This window comes from Scatophagus argus, chromosome 18, assembly GCF_020382885.2.
Source record: "Scatophagus argus isolate fScaArg1 chromosome 18, fScaArg1.pri, whole genome shotgun sequence".
Classification (NCBI taxonomy): domain Eukaryota; kingdom Metazoa; phylum Chordata; class Actinopteri; family Scatophagidae; genus Scatophagus; species Scatophagus argus.
Window position 1 is genome coordinate 9,021,144 of NC_058510.1, and position 15,873 is coordinate 9,037,016.

At 41.1% G+C, this 15,873-nt stretch overlaps 1 protein-coding gene across 1 annotated transcript; it reads left to right on the forward strand.

The window, feature by feature from the left end:
- Positions 1-3,140: 3,140 nt before the first annotated feature.
- sox32 (SRY-box transcription factor 32) lies at positions 3,141-4,735 on the forward strand. The gene is made up of 2 exons (XM_046371586.1): positions 3,141-3,509; positions 3,877-4,735. Exons 1-2 carry the CDS (start codon positions 3,209-3,211, stop codon positions 4,572-4,574), a joined length of 999 nt encoding a protein of 332 aa, XP_046227542.1. The 5' UTR covers positions 3,141-3,208; the 3' UTR covers positions 4,575-4,735.
- Positions 4,736-15,873: the final 11,138 nt, after the last annotated feature.

A 15,873-nucleotide genomic window follows, 5' to 3' on the forward strand; every position in this document is an offset into this window, starting at 1 on the left:
CAGCTATGAAACAATGCAGCTCTTTATGAATGAACCACTGTAAGGAAAGTCGGTGGGATGGCACTGAAGAGGCTGAGAGCAGGTTGGAATACAGTGCTCCATTAGCAGGGACCTCCTGCTTCGTTCTCCTGCAGTTTTCTTCTAGTTTGTCAGTAAAATCCTGCACCAAACTCTGTGCAGTAAAATCCTGCACCGAGTTTGGAGTCAAGCGTTCAGCAGCTGCTGTGTGGCATCCTCACTGATAAAAATCTGCTGTCCGCACCCACAAAATTTAGGCGATCCGGCAAAACAGCATCCTTTTCATTTACAAACTGTTTCCATGCATTAGCACTCCAGATCCAACCGGTGTTCAACCCAAACATCATCCACAGTTGCCAAGAATCCTTGAGACCCTTTGTAAATCCTAAACCGCTCCTGCAGGTCTTTGGTGCTCAGCTGTACCTGCGGCAGCTCAGTCATCACTGATCCAGAGTGAAGAAGGAGAGGAGTGTCCCATATATGAGTTCTGTCCAATACAATGGCACATTGTGATCAGAAAGGTGCTGAGAACAATCCCTATTCAGACAGCTTGTTTGGGCATGAGACAATGCAGTGATACCCTGCAGTCACCTCACAGATTAGGATTCATTAATGGGGCTGGGATAAAGGACCAGTGCGTTTGTTTTTTTCTTTTTTAATACTAATGATAATAATAAATGATCCTGGTAGTAAAGCAAATGCACAGAACCACGATATTCAAACTTTTAAATCCAGACATTAGCCTCCCACTTTGTCACCAAAACACTGTCTAATATTTAGTCCGACTCAATTCACGGAGCTCAGCCGAAACTAACATTATTGTATTCACGCTGCGTCGTTCAAGCTAATTGATTAAATCCATTAGTGCTTTCACAGCGCATTGGCGCGTGCGTCCCGTTTGACACCCCGGATGTGGATTCAACCCCTAAATCTGACAACACATGAAATAAACTTACCCCCCCCCCCCCCCATTCCTCTTTCCTGCACAAAATACTGACAAATCATGGGTTTATGTGAATGAATAATTCCCCTTTAAATATACCTTAAAAATCTCAGTTTCTCATGCCCACATTGATTTCCCGAGACGTTTAATGTTATCTCTCCTCTCAAAGCCGCATGCCACTTTATCAAAACCGACTGATACAAGATGGTTTAAGTCTGTTTGCCAAAGGGAGATGAGGGACACAGTTTAAAGAGCACCCCTTAATCAATTCTGCTATTGAATTTGCCAATGTCACAGTATTGATCCGGCTTTTTGATTAAGATATCAAGTGTGATTTGGGCCTACTTCTTTCTGCAAGGTCCAACCAAAGTCCAAAATGCTCCTAAACGAGAATATTCATATACAAATCAATGTGTGTTTGAATCCACAGACTGAAGATCTTCGACGTGGGGTGTGTATTAACCTTCTCTGCTCCAAACCTTAATACACAGTATTTACAATTTAAAAGAGGCCGCATAAGTGACTCGTCTGCCGGGACAAAGCAGCGCAGGTGCAGGTATTACTGCAGGTCGACCAGTCCGTGTATTGCAGATGTAGCGTCGCCGCTGTCACCATAATGACATCTATTGTCTGTGTAATGTTTGTCCCCGGTGCCAAAGACTCATATTCATTGAAACCACACGGAGGAAGGAGCACCTGTAATGGCATCCTATTAAGTGGGATCAAAGAGTTTCTAGAGAGAGTATTGACGGACAGCAATTCAGATCCATTTATATTGAAAATGACTGTTCTTCTTTTTAGTAATATATTGGGCAACTTTATCAGAATTATTGTAATATCTTTGCAGGTGTTTACACTGCAGATACTCAACAGTGATTTTATTTTGTCATATCTTTGTCTTATGCTTTGTGTCAACATAATAAAGCCATCATTTCCCGTTTATTCAAGCGTTGTCAGTCTTCAGAAATGAGTTTGAGCTTATGTTTTATGCACTGCGTATCATTTAGTTTTCCTTTCTCTCCTAATTTCCTCAAAATAAAACATTTCTGTAACGTCAATAATCTCCCAACGAATGTGGCTGTGTGTTCAAGGGCAAACGAGACGGTTGTTGTATTCTTATTTCTTATAATATTTATGGGATTGTTCAGTATTGAGCTGTTTTTGAATAATACATATACTGTGGAGAACAGACACAAGAAACACATACATTCTCAGCTGATGGAGACAAACTGCAGCCGTCCTATGGTTTCTGTGAGTCTGATTTCAATATAGGCCTACTTTTGTCTCTGATTTAGCGCCAAAACCTGCTCTGGTGCTTCCTTTTGGGATGTCAGTCTACTTTTTGTGTATTTCTCTCACCTTTTAATTCAAATTGATAAAAGTCATTTAAAAAAAAAAACAGCTATTTTGGTGTTTCTGATGTCCCAAAGACGAGCTCATCGCGTCCCTTTGTACACGCCGATCTGTTTTTGTGTTGGGCAAATATTTGAGCGCGGTAATCGCGCAGTAAACGCGCCTTGATCATGTTTGTTTCAGTCCTGTAAAATGTACTTTGATAGAGACAGTGGATGGCCGATAAGAGCTCAGATCCACAATGTAATTAGTAACCAGCCCTGCCTCCTGAAAACTTTGATGTTCTCCTATCAATACCCAGCCTGCCTGCCTTTCAGGACCTATTGATTAGATTCCATTTTCCTCCAAGAGGCAAAGCTATAATTTGATTTTCCTAATAAGGGCCTTAAGAGAATCAAGACTGAAACCAGATTTTTCTCTAATTAAAGCGCTAGCCATGTCAGTATTCATGCACAAATACATCAGCTCGAAAAACATGACCAAAATTAACATATTTGTCTAAAACATTAAATAAGGGATCCAAATTTGCAGCTTAAACAAACGTATGTGTTCATTAAAAACAACAAGTACAGCAGTTGCTACTGCCCTTATATTCTCTGCGTTAGGCTATTAGTTCACTCTGGAGGTGAAATAATGTCTTTTACATTATATAACAGCTTAATTGTGGATTATAACAGACTCATGACTCTTCACATCTGAAGTTTCGTGAGGTCGTTGATTGGGGCGTCGGATGGACCTATCGCCAACCCGAGAAAACACCTGGAATTCACACTTTAAATCCACTCCTCCCGGCCTCCTATTGGTGGAGCGCCCACATATAGCCGTCACTCTGCATCACCAGGGGGATGACAGCGGCCTGCAGCGAGCCAAAACCACCATCACTGTCTTGTAACCATGCGTTTCAGCCACGACCCCGCCGCCTTCCAGCTCTGCGCAAACATGTTCGAAAGCGAAGACTCGGGTTCCGCAGACGGGGAGCAAGTGACCCAGGTGCGCTCGCCATGTTCAGGGCCCCCCAGCCCTCTGTCCGTGAACTCGGACTCAAGCTGCACCAGCCCCGAGGCCAAGTCTGCCTCAGCGCAGCAGAGAGTCAGGAGGCCCCTGAACGCCTTCATCATCTGGACTAAAGAGGAGCGCAGGCGGCTGGCGCATCTTAACCCGGACCTGGAGAACACGGATCTCAGCAAAATACTCGGTAAGATTTTGATTAACAGTCTGAAAATGTTATCCATTATCAGGTGTTGAGTGCCATTCAGAGATTCTCAAGTACTGACAACATATAAGTATATCTGTGGAGATTCTCAGTCATCCAGGTCATACTCACTCAAAGAGTTAAAGCAATATGTATAACATATAAGTATAATATGAAGTAATGCTTGTAGTTCTGTGACCTATAATATGTGTAAAACTTGCGGCTCAAAAGACCCAATCAGCACAAAAAGTTTAAATCATAGCCCCAGAATAGCGATTAAGCCTCACATTTAAATTTTCATTGGTTGCCATTGGTCAGTTTGTTAAACCAGTGAGGCTGCAGATCATTAACCCCATTGTTGCTCCTACAGGAAAAACCTGGAAGGCCATGTCTCTGGCTGAGAAGCGTCCATACATGCAGGAAGCTGAGCGTCTGAGGGTCCAGCACACCATCGACTATCCCAACTATAAGTACAGGCCACGCAGGAGGAAGCAGCTGAAGAAGAACTCCAAGCCTCCAGGTGCAGGTGCCTCCTCCTCCTCCTCCTCCACCCTCCCCTCGCTCTGCACCTCTGGCTTTATGGTGCCTCCCAACCTCACCCACCTGCTCCAGAACCAGCAACCATCCTTCCCAAGCACACCTGCTTTCACAAATTCCCCAGTTAGCTTCACCCCTTTGCGCAGCAGCTACCCAAACACGCCATATTTTTCAGACCCAGCAGGAGCAGCTTTCCAAAATAAGCCTGAGGTGTACCCAAACCTGCCTGCATACTCTGCAGAGCCTGAGGTGTATTTTGGCAGTCAACACGGGCACATACAGTACGGTTTCCCCAACTCTGCAGGTCCCCATGGGGATCACGGGGAGTCCAGGGTTTATGGGAGCCTGCTGTGTCCTGCTGGGCCCTCCCTGGAGTTTTACCTGGAACAGGTTCAACTGGACATGCTCTACGATCTGGACCGCAGTGAATTTGAACAGTACCTGGGTCCAAACCCTCACAGGCCCGAGTCGGTTGATCCCAGCAGCTACCAACAGCAGAGCAGCCACAGAGAGGGACGCTCGCTGTCGTAAAACTACTCAAGCTGGTGTATTTATTTAACTTATTTCAGTGTGTCATTTGACGCTGACTGCTGAAAGTGTATATGGCTCCTTTTGTTTTTGACAAGTTGTGTTCTTAAATGACTGCTGTACTGTCTTTTAATGTAATTATAATGTATGAATAAATAATTAAACTTGCAATTTTCCTGGCCTTGTTATATTTTAAAGATTAAAAAAATGGCAAGATTAACACATTCAAACTCTTAAAAATCCAGTTATTTTAGATAGCAGGTGTCAAAGGGCCACTCAAATAATAGTCATACTCTCTAAGCAAAGGCCAAAAAAGGATGCAAAAAAACACTGCATTCCCCATAATTCAACCTGATGGTAACTTTTTGATAGGAGATAATCCCAAATGACATCATCAGGGGTTATTTCAGTTCATTTACTTTGGCATACTGACCCTTTTTTTTGCAATGTACCTTTACGGAGATCTTCATTAAAATTGAACCCTCTGGTGGTCATCAGCTGGTGTACAGACAGACAAAAACATGCACTGCACAGCTGATTTGACAAAGTGACTCCTTGTGACAAGTAAACACATCTTGACATGTAAAATTGGCCTCTTTAAGATGACTGACATCTGTTACATTAAACAATGTAGGAGCTATACTACCCACCCTTTGACAAAAGCCAAACTGTTGACACACTGTTTTATCTCCATCTTCATGTCTTTCTTGGCTCAGAGAGGAAAGAAGGGTGGGCGCCAGGGGCATAAACTTCCCATCTTCCTGTTTCATTTTAAAACATTTCACAAAGGCTCTATAAATATGCCCCAAAATCGACATATCTCTGAACTCATTTGAATTTGGCTGCCAAATGTTTACTCATTTAGAAAAAATGTTTACTTCCCTGTGCTGTATTTTCTGTGTCAGAGCCTCGAGGTTGAACTCTGGTTGATGCACTCCAACAAGTCAGGTGATGCAAGGGCAAAACTCTTTCATAAATATGAATTTCAAAAAGATAAATAAATGTGAAACAAACGAAAAAATTCTGCAGTCGTAGTCACAGCATAAAGAGAGTGCGGGCAATATTATTTTTTCAAAATTAGAGTTTAGGATCCAGCGCACCTACAGATTTTTTAGCAATTGTTTCTTTCAAAAACAAATATATATATAAAACAGCTAATTGTTGCTGGTATCAGGAGGTTTCACCCTTTGATGACCGTGATCACATTGAAAACATCTAAAAAATGTCCAAAAATGTGACAATTGAAATGTGCAATTTATTCCATGCATTTATAATCAGAAAAGTTCTCAGAAGTATTTTTCATTAACAATATTATATTTAACATTTTTGTTGAAACTTTTTGTATGCAAGTTTAGTCAAGTTTACCCTTCTGAAACTAAAGTGATTAAAAAAATATAGCATTACCTCTGAAAACTTATTTATGTCCTACTGGAAAATGTCATAATTACAACTAAATTTCAAAATAATAAGATTAAGATCCCACAGCTTAACATGTGCTCAACCAAACGGCAGGCTGCAGCATTTGGAAATGAGTCTGCAGAGGGAAATGCTATGACTCAGTGATGGAAATCAGATCTCGAGGTGTTGGAAGGAAATGGATGAGCACAGCGGCTGAGGGAAGGATGACCTTGCTTGGACGAGGGAGCCAAAGAGCTGATTAGGAAAGTGAAGACTTGCTGCAATCCAACGCCACCTGAATGAGCGGAAGAAATCTGACGTCAGTTCAGTTCCCGTGACAATATTACAAAACACGCCGCAATGTGAAATGCAGAAATGTACTGCAGTGCAGAATAATAACATGAAATACACATGATAATATGGAAATATTAGGGGTTTATGTCCTTGTTTTCCTTCTTTTATCTTTTAGTAGCTTGAACTCAAAGCTTTTGGTTCAACCTGTTGTTTTTCTCAACGTTTGGCCCCTCAGCAACAATTAATGACCAGTTGCAGAAACTTCCTGAAGGAAAAACAACGGGAAGATATTGGTGTTTCAGGTGAAAATATCGTCAACAATAAACAGTTGTGGAAATGGCAGCTGGACAAATCAGATATCTTTGTTGCATTTATGAAACTCATGATTTGTCAAATATTTACATGGATGTGTTTTAACAGACTTCTGCTTTATTAGATAATATCAAAACAACTGAGAGTGAGGGTGGAAGAGGTGAAAGTGGAATTAATATGTGCTGTGTTCTTATTAAAGGAGGTGGTGTTAAAACCTTTGAAATACACTAGGATTTCCTCTTTTAAACATCTTATATTTAAAATTACCATGTTTTTTTTTTTATTTTATTTTTTTATTATTAACATGCCCCAGTTATTTTAAGGGCAATGAGTGCAATAAAAATATAAACTTCTCATAGGTTGAGTGGGGTTTTGTGTGAATTTCTCCATTTGTGAGTACTGTCCAATAATGGATGCCTGTGTCACAAATCTGCTGGTGTTTGTGCTTATCACCGGTGAAGAATGTGAGGAATTTCAACATGTCAAACATGCTGTAATTCAGAGGAAACATTCCTCAACCATAAAATACTTTCCTTGTTAGAGATTAAATATGTAAATATGCCGTGTTTGAATTTCTAATATTGACAAGCCAAATAGCGAAAGTTTATATTAAATCCAAAATAGATCTGAGCTCACTTACCCGGTACATTTTTGAGATTTTGTGAGCCATAATTAGGTCCTTTCTTGTCTTACCTCCCACATGAAGGTCATCAATAGTTTCCTGTCCTGAGCCCAGTTTGGGTAAATTTGGGGCTGCTGTCTGCAGATAATGCTCATCCGAGTATTATCCAGCAGGGACGTCTGCTCTGTCTGGAGCTGAGGAGGAAACTCAAACAGGAAGAGCCCTGGAGTGAGATACTCAACAGTTTCTTATCCCAAAGAAATAATGCAGTAAAGAGAAGGTTTCACAGTTTCTGCAACTGGAAAATGTAATTCCATATAGAGCAAATCTTCAGGCATTTCCACGAGCTCGGGCCTTCTGGTCGAGTTAAATGTATCTGTCTGTCTGATCACTTCATTATGTCAGTCTGCTCAACCTCTAATCAAGCACTAATTGAGCCTATCACATTACTATAACCTCATCAGTTTCAGCAGCTTTTCACCTGTGTGTCTCACAGGTTTGCATGTTCAGCAGCTGTGTTACTTCATTTAAGTCCTGAATAACCAGCACACGCATTATTTTAATTTTAAGATTTTAGTGTTGTGAGCATCATCTATTCAGTTGGCGGCATTAACAAGTTCATTTGTTTCCCTTGAATTTTGTTTAAAGCCTCAAATGAGAAGGTCTCATTCTGATGTGCAGAAAGTCACAAAGAGAAACTGCTTTTGTGGTTATTATGACCTCAGCCGTGTTTCCAGGCAAGAGACAGACAGTCGGTGGCCGCCAGACAGATGATTACTGTAACAGGGTCCGACAGACACACTGAAGTGAATAGAGCAGCTGGGTGTGTCCCTGTGACCTGCTGGGCAAATACAATACTCTATCAGAGTCTCTTAGCAAAGAGACTAACGCCTGTCAACAAACACTCAGGGGATGATTCACACAAAACACAATCCTCAAAATGTAACGGAAGTGTTTGTTTGTGTCTGGGCTTTATATTTCTCTCGACATATACAGTCTATTATGATATGTGTGCGTGTGTGTGTGTACATACTATACATTTGTGGAGGTGTTTTAACATGAAATACCTTCATCAGAATGAAACGTGGCATGTTGCACAGAGTCATTACCAGTGGAAATAACGTCACACCTTCCTCAGTGTCTTCTGGTGCTTTATGACTCAGTCTGTAAATATGTTTATCTGCAATGTGTGTGTGTGTGTGTGTGTAACATGAGAGTGAGCATAATTATTTGGGGGTTACTGATTTAATGATCATTCCAGATAAAGAACTGAGGCGCACTGTCAGAGCTTTCATGGACGTGGTTGTATTTTAATTTTCTGTCTCGTTTGCTTCATCACTACCCCCCTTTTATTCACTGGAATGAAACAACAGAGCTGTAACTGGGAACTGAAGGTAGGATTGGTAATGCATATTTAAAGAATTATTTGTTATATTTATTGAAATTTCTTTTACCATACCAACAGCAATCAATAAATCAAATGCTATGACAAAGACAGAGAGAGAGAGAGACAAACCCAGTGTCTGGATGAATGGATAATTGGATAACTGCCAGGCCCGGGGTTATATTAATGTGGCATATAATAGAGTTGTTTTATATGTATCAGATGTAAAAAGTTAAGAGAGTTTGTTGAATGCAGTAAACTCACCAGAGCTGCTGGCTGTCAGAGTAGTCAGGTGGTGCATGTTCATCCATTTTGGAGGACTGGCTTTAAAAAAGAGGCCTGAAGGGAGGGGATGGGTTTTTTTCAGTTGAATATTTTCAAAATCTAGCAACTAATAACCCCAGCTTTTCACTCTGCCCCGTTCACATTTACTTCTCCAGTATTTATATTTTTTGACATATGAGTTGACGTGTTAACCTGTCTAGCTTTTGTTGCTATTCCTTTACATTAATTTTGTTTTAGTTTACATTGATAATGATTTTACCAGACTTAAAATTCAATATTCAAAATATTTTTTTTTGAAACAAACATCTTCTTATTTCTGTCTAAAAACTGTTGATTCTAGTGGCTGAAATACAAACTGTCACTGTCAGATTTAGTTTGCTTTAGCTAGCTGATTCGCTAATGCTAGCCCCACCAGTGGTGGCAAAAGGCTGTTTCCCACTAATGTTAGCTGTCCACAGTAAAGTCATACTGAAATGATTACATGTCAGTTCACAGTTCACTAAGCCGAGGCTGATTAGCTGCTGCAGTGCATATAAATACAACTATAGTGAAACTATAGTGAGATAGTTGGGTGTGTTTTCATGGCCATTGATGGTATGTGCAATTTTAGTTTAGTTTTTCGATCTGTTTATCGATTTATTATTCATGCAAACAACACCACGGCCTGCATGCAGCAATTTCAGACTTACATGTAATGTGCGCAAGTGTGTTCGTTTGTAACTTCATCGCATTTCCATACAATGACAACACCAGTGTCACTGTGTTGAAGTTACTATGGATCCGTCCCATCGGTGACTTCCCCTACCTCCCCCTGCCTTGTCAGTGGGCACCTGTTAAGTTTGTGTTGACGTGGCGTCTTTAACACCTCTGCTGATTGACTTAGTAAGGTAAGAGCCTAACAGCTCCGGAGGCCGCTCAGCAGGTAGCGGACTGTGTGCATGCAGCAAGCTGCAGCACCTGAAGGCAGCACATTGTGTGCTAAGCTGTTGCTGTCAAGTCACTTTGGTTATAATGCTCTGATATGGTGGCTACAGAGGGAGTTTAACATCACGTCTCCACGGTCAGAAGCCCCACAGTGAGATGCAAGATATCTGACATCTGAGGGGTTGTGAGATGAGTAAGGTTACGGGAAAGAAGAAAAAGAGTAACATGTAATTGTCTTAGGTTGATCTGATCACAAGTGAGTTCCAGTCAACAGTGTCTGACATAAAGTTAAGCATGAGGCCAGAGTCAATGTTTCCGTTTAAGGAGCAAAATATGCTTAAAAGAGTGTACTTTTCTTTCCACACATAAAACTGAGCGTCTTCACACCATCTTCCAGCTAATTAACACAAAAGGGTGTGACTAATTATTGGCATTTGAGAATAATCTTGCAGATAATCGCTTACAGGTCTCTTACTTTGTTACTGCAAAAGTTCCTTTGCAAATATTAAGATTAGCAGGAAAAAGCTGATTCAACAGCCAGAAGATAAACATAAAATCTGGTGCAAAATGCATACAAGATAAGCCCAACATGTCAGAAAAGTGGTTTTGATTTCAGGCTCTAGTCCTGGCAGGTAACTCAGAGTAAACAATATTTGGTTTGACTGGCAGGTTATTGTTGAGTCTGTGTGGGTGTTGAGGAAGGTTGGACCTTCTCTCAGGACGTAGCCTCACTTCCCTCGCTCAGAGGCTCTCAGGAGGAGAGCAGTGTGCCTTTTAACTTTTTTGTGTTGTGTTTGTTAAGGCCACATTCCCTCAGCTTGGCCTGCGACTTCTGTTATTCTTCCTGTGCTGTTTGCCCCACTCGCAGCTGGAAGGACAGGAAAACCGATCTGGAAAACTACTTCATGTATGTCATCGGTGATTACAGGACGGCAGCGCCTGCCTGTGCCTCGTATTGGCAGCCTCATGCCCAGGCTCATGGGAGCCGGGGCAGGCCTGAATAATGCCGTCCCATGGGCAATGCTGCACACCCCTCCTCACTCAAGGCCTCGCTTCTGCTCATACAAGGGAACTCTGTGGGTCCACGCAGCCTTGTCAGCGCTCTTCCTGTGGAGAAACCAGAGAGGAAGCTCCACCAGGCAGCCCGAGGAGGCCAGAAAACTCCACAACTTTCAATTTCTTTCTTTCATCTTTCCAGTTAGAACAAACACTCACGCAAATGACAGACTCACATGAACTATCAACAATTCACATTATTAGCCTTCAGAGTCGTATTGTAACGTTTGCTGAAGGAATGCTAAAACTTTACGCACAAGCAGAGAGGAGTCGTGACATCAGTGAAATGAGTCAGTAATGTCCGTCACATTGCAACATCTGGTTAAAAGAGTAAGTAAGGCTGTAGGGGCAAAACTCCGGAGTGTGTTTAATCTCTCATAAATTCAACCTTTCAGATGCAGAAATCAATCTGATGCTGTCTGAGGTATCTAAAGTAAACGGAATGTTTTGATATGATATATCGCTTTTTTAAAATTACCCATCAATTCAACTGTATTAAAAACTTATTAATGTCCCAAAACTCCATAATTTTATTCAAGGCGATGGTGCCTCCCATCTGTGACACAGCAAGTGACAAAATTACTTTGCAAAATCAAGATTTTTGCTGTGCGCAGTACACTAAATTTTAATCTTTACGCAACCCAAGCTGTCAGGTCGACATAGTGGAATAAAAAAGTACAATCATTTCTTTTATAATTTACTGTGCAGGTGTGATGTGTCAGTAACTAATGTACTTGAGTAAATAAACTTTCCACCTCTACAAGAGTTGACAATGTTTTGATCACTTTATACATCTGATCAAGACAAATTTCTGGGATACAACACAGTAAAATATTCTCACAGATCCCTTTTTCATTGTTTCCTCTTTCCTCTGCTGCCGCTTTCCCAGGCAGAGGACCTAGAAGAGCAATCTAGGGGGATCAGGAATGACAAGGCAGTCCGGCCTCCCATTGTATGTGAGCGTTTACTCAGCATGGAAGAGCAAGGACAGTGAGGCTACAAGAATACAATAGGCTCATATTTATTTACTGCTTAGTGGCAGGGAGACCCCCCTAATAGCTGATAGCGACTTTACAGTAATAGACCTCTAATAAAGACCTCAGAGGGCAAGTAGAGGCTAGACGTTCTGGCTCGGTCTTGCGTAAAGGTGTTGTGAAGCGCTGTTTCAAACACCACAGTGAAACAGCAAATCTGTTAAGACGACATTATTTTTTCCTCCATATTATATAATACTTATGACTTACAAACAACACAATTATCACAGAAATATTTCTGCAACGTCCTCTGTGGCTCATGTCTAACGTAGCATTTCATTCAATACAGAGAGACCTCCAGCTTTATGTTAGGTGAACTTGCTGTGTCCACGTTATAAACGATGCTACGATAGTCACACTAGGACATTTCATTACGATGGATGAGAATTTCAGTAAGTTGCATATATTTTGCAAACCACTAAGCTTTAATTATACCTCCTTATTTCGGGCAGAAATTTTCCCTTTAATCCAGCTGTCCTACTTCTAACTTGTGATTCTGATGATTCTGATACAAATGAATAAATGGGCTTTTATTTTTTCGGGTCTGGAAGAGGTGCAAAAGCAGCAACAGTGCTGCATTGCAAATTGTCTTGTCATTAGTCTGTTAAACTGTAAATACTTTTGATTTAATGGACAAATATGTACTCATGCATTACAGAGTTTGTATGAATTGGCCTGTATATTTGTACTTGTTTGTACAGGCAACAAGGTGCAGCTTTTATGTTGTGACTAAAAATGGGATTATGTAGGCATTTCATGTTGTGAAAGTGTCAAGTGTTTTCTTTTTTGGGGTTTATTTTCAAAACGTTGGGATTAATAATCTACAAAGTGTTACAGAGACAGACCAACAATCTGTCTGCAGCAGGTCTTTCAGGTTTGTGTGCAGTGCCTTTGAGTTCCAGTAGAGGGCGCCCTCTGTTGTGCTGAGTTCATGATCCAGCTGCAGTAAAGCAGAACTTCTGGACAAACATGAGCTCTCATTCATTTGGTAATGTCAGACAAGCTGTGTTTCTCTTTAAACTCCATGAACACTGCACATGTACCCTCTGCTATTTCAGACTAAAGGTCAAACTCCACAGTTAATGTCCAGCTGTTCTGTTGTTTTTAAACGTAACCTCACAAAGGCTTGACCATCATTTACACTTGTTTTCTTCCATGTTTTAATCCGACTGAAAAATGCCTGGAAATCGATCAAACCAGCACTGACTATCTGACCTACATGACCGAGCCCCGAGCCTCAGAAAATTAATTTTCAGAGAGGCATTATGAGAGTGTGATTTATTGGTTACCTTGATGCCTTGTGGGTGTAATTGTGAGAGCAGGGCTGAAGTTGAGTGGCTTTGATGCCCCGTCCATCCCCTCCTCCAATCCCTGAGTTTCAGAGATTAACTCGGACACTGGATTAAAATCTCAAAATAGAGAAATCCTTTTTAGATGAATAGATTGATTAAAAAGGGGAAAAGATGAGTGTGTGGGGGAACTGAGCCGCTGATATTCCCACCTGGGAGTTCTCCAATGGTGAAAGTCAACTTGGAGCTCAGTCAAAACTCTGAATAGATAATCTAAGACCGGGAAAATACTTTTTCTTTTCCTGTATCCTTAATGGTGACACATGATGGTGTCATTCTGACTGAACAAAGGGATTGATGGGGTGTTTCAGATACTTTTTTGGGAGCTTGCATCTGCATGCTGTAGTTGTGCAGTATTTAGATTTGTTTTTTTAGTATTTGCACAATGCACTCATCTTTTATCAATTCCTTGCAGAGTGTGAGATAAGAATATGCTGGTCTCGTATCTGCCAGTTAAATATGAAGCCACAGCTAGCAGCTGGTTAGCTTAGCATTAAAACTGGAAACAGAGGGAAGTAACAGCTAGCCAAACAGGCATGATGTCCAAAGGTAAGAAAAATCATGTTTTAGTTCCTTTAAAAAAATCCCTAATTAATACTTGTTATGTCTGATTTGTTAAATGTCAACAGAAACCTGTAAAGATTTAAAGTTGTAGTTTTACTGGTCATTATGTGCTGCACTGTTTCTTGGGTGAGTGCATGAATAACCTTAAAACTACAAGTTGTTGTTTTCACACTGCGTTGAACAAGTAAGATGTAACGTGTTAATTAATGAATCTTAGAGGTGTTTTGTTCCTTTGGCACAGAGCCAACTAGTTATTTTCTCCCTGTTGCCTGCCTTTATGCTAAGCTAAGCTAATTGGCTGCTGGCTGTGGACACATATTACTCTGTACAGGCACAAGAGTTTTATCCTCTAATCTAAGAAATGAAACGTGTGTGCTTTCCAGAGGTCTCCTTGTGATTGTTGCAGTTCAGCAAATGTAGCTGATAACAATGGTGTCACAGTCTAACAGCCTGTTTGGGCTTTTCACATTTACATACGTATACGTACACAAACACACACAGGTACACACACACACACAAATAAGTGTGATAAGCATGTGCAAGGGGATTATTCACAATCTTCACCTTGACATAAAAACATAAAAAATAAAAAAGAATCCAAAATAATCAATAAAACTACAATGTGAGATAAAGACACAAAAAACAACTAATTCTAAAAAAATTTCTAAAAATAAAGATACTTAGTGCAAGCTCAAATATGCACAAAACTGTATGGCTGCTCATGCACAACTCAGTGTAAAAATCTCTTGGAGTTCCACAGATTTGAAGCAAAGCAGCAGATCTGTGCTTTCTTCGTGCTACTGCTGGACCTGGTGTTAACAGACAAAAGCCTGATGCTTGATATCGTCATCATTGTGTGGCCCGTTTGATTGCGGGAAGCAGGTGTATGTTAGTGTGGCCTTTCAGACCAAATTTAGTCATCCACTCACTTCCCCCTGGACCCCAGGTTCCCTCTGCGTTTCCCAGCAGAGCTCGGTTCTCCCTCCCACCTGCATGCATGAAATACAAAGTAGACAGGCTCGACCACAAACACCACATGCAGCTGCTTGTATGTAGGATCTTGACGCATATGCTTGGATGGTTTATGATTTCTTTTAAATTTCTTGTTTTTGTTGCTCAGCTCTTCTCTCCTACATCTCTCTTTGCCCTCATCCCTCCGTCTCCCCTCTCTCCTTCCAGACTTAAGCTCTCTTCCTTCCTGCCCTCTCACAGCTTCCTGCTCCGGCTCTTATCACTCCAGAAAACGTGACGCTGTCTCAGCCCAGTCAAACCAACACTAACCTCTGCAGTCCCCCCCTTTTCCTTGGCCATCACTGCCTTAAATGGAAGTGTTCTGGCCCCGCTGGGGTCTAACTGCCTGCAGGGGGGTGAGGGGATAACATAGAAGCAATGTCACCCATCTGGGCCAAATCTGTTAATGGACTTATTTATTATAAACAATATAGCCTCTACTTCACAGCCTACAGAGGAACAATAAACTTGAAGTGGCCAGGCGTGTTTTTATTTATGTATTTATTTATCTGAGAGGAAGCCGTGGGCACACTGGGACATTATCAGCTCATTCTCCTCTGAGAAGTTTTCCTCTGAGCTGAGGAAATCGTCTGCTTTGATTTACTCTGTAAATCTGTGCCTTATAGTACAGGAGGTCGCAAAGGACCAAGACTGTGAAGTCTACTTTGTGGCAAAACGGTGCAAGCTCATGCTAAAGTTCACGTAACCTTATCTTCGTGAACATCCTTAAGGAATAAGAAGTAATTTTTGGTTTTACCACCATTACACAGTAATTATAAATGATCACGATAACTCTTTTACCTTAAGTGCTTTGAGTTTGATGTATTTTCTCACCATGTCATCTCAGATCTAATGGATGCCCACCCCAGTTTAAAGGAGCATCTTGAATAACATAATGTACATGGATTGTAGGGTTTATTTATTGTTGTTCTATGACACTGTTGCCAGATATGAGTCTGCTAAGGCATGATAGAGCCTGTGTTATTGTAAGGCCACAAGGCCATCTGATAAGACCCCACGCTCCACAGCCTGCTGTGATAACAAATGTTTTGGATGGTTTGAAGCCAAA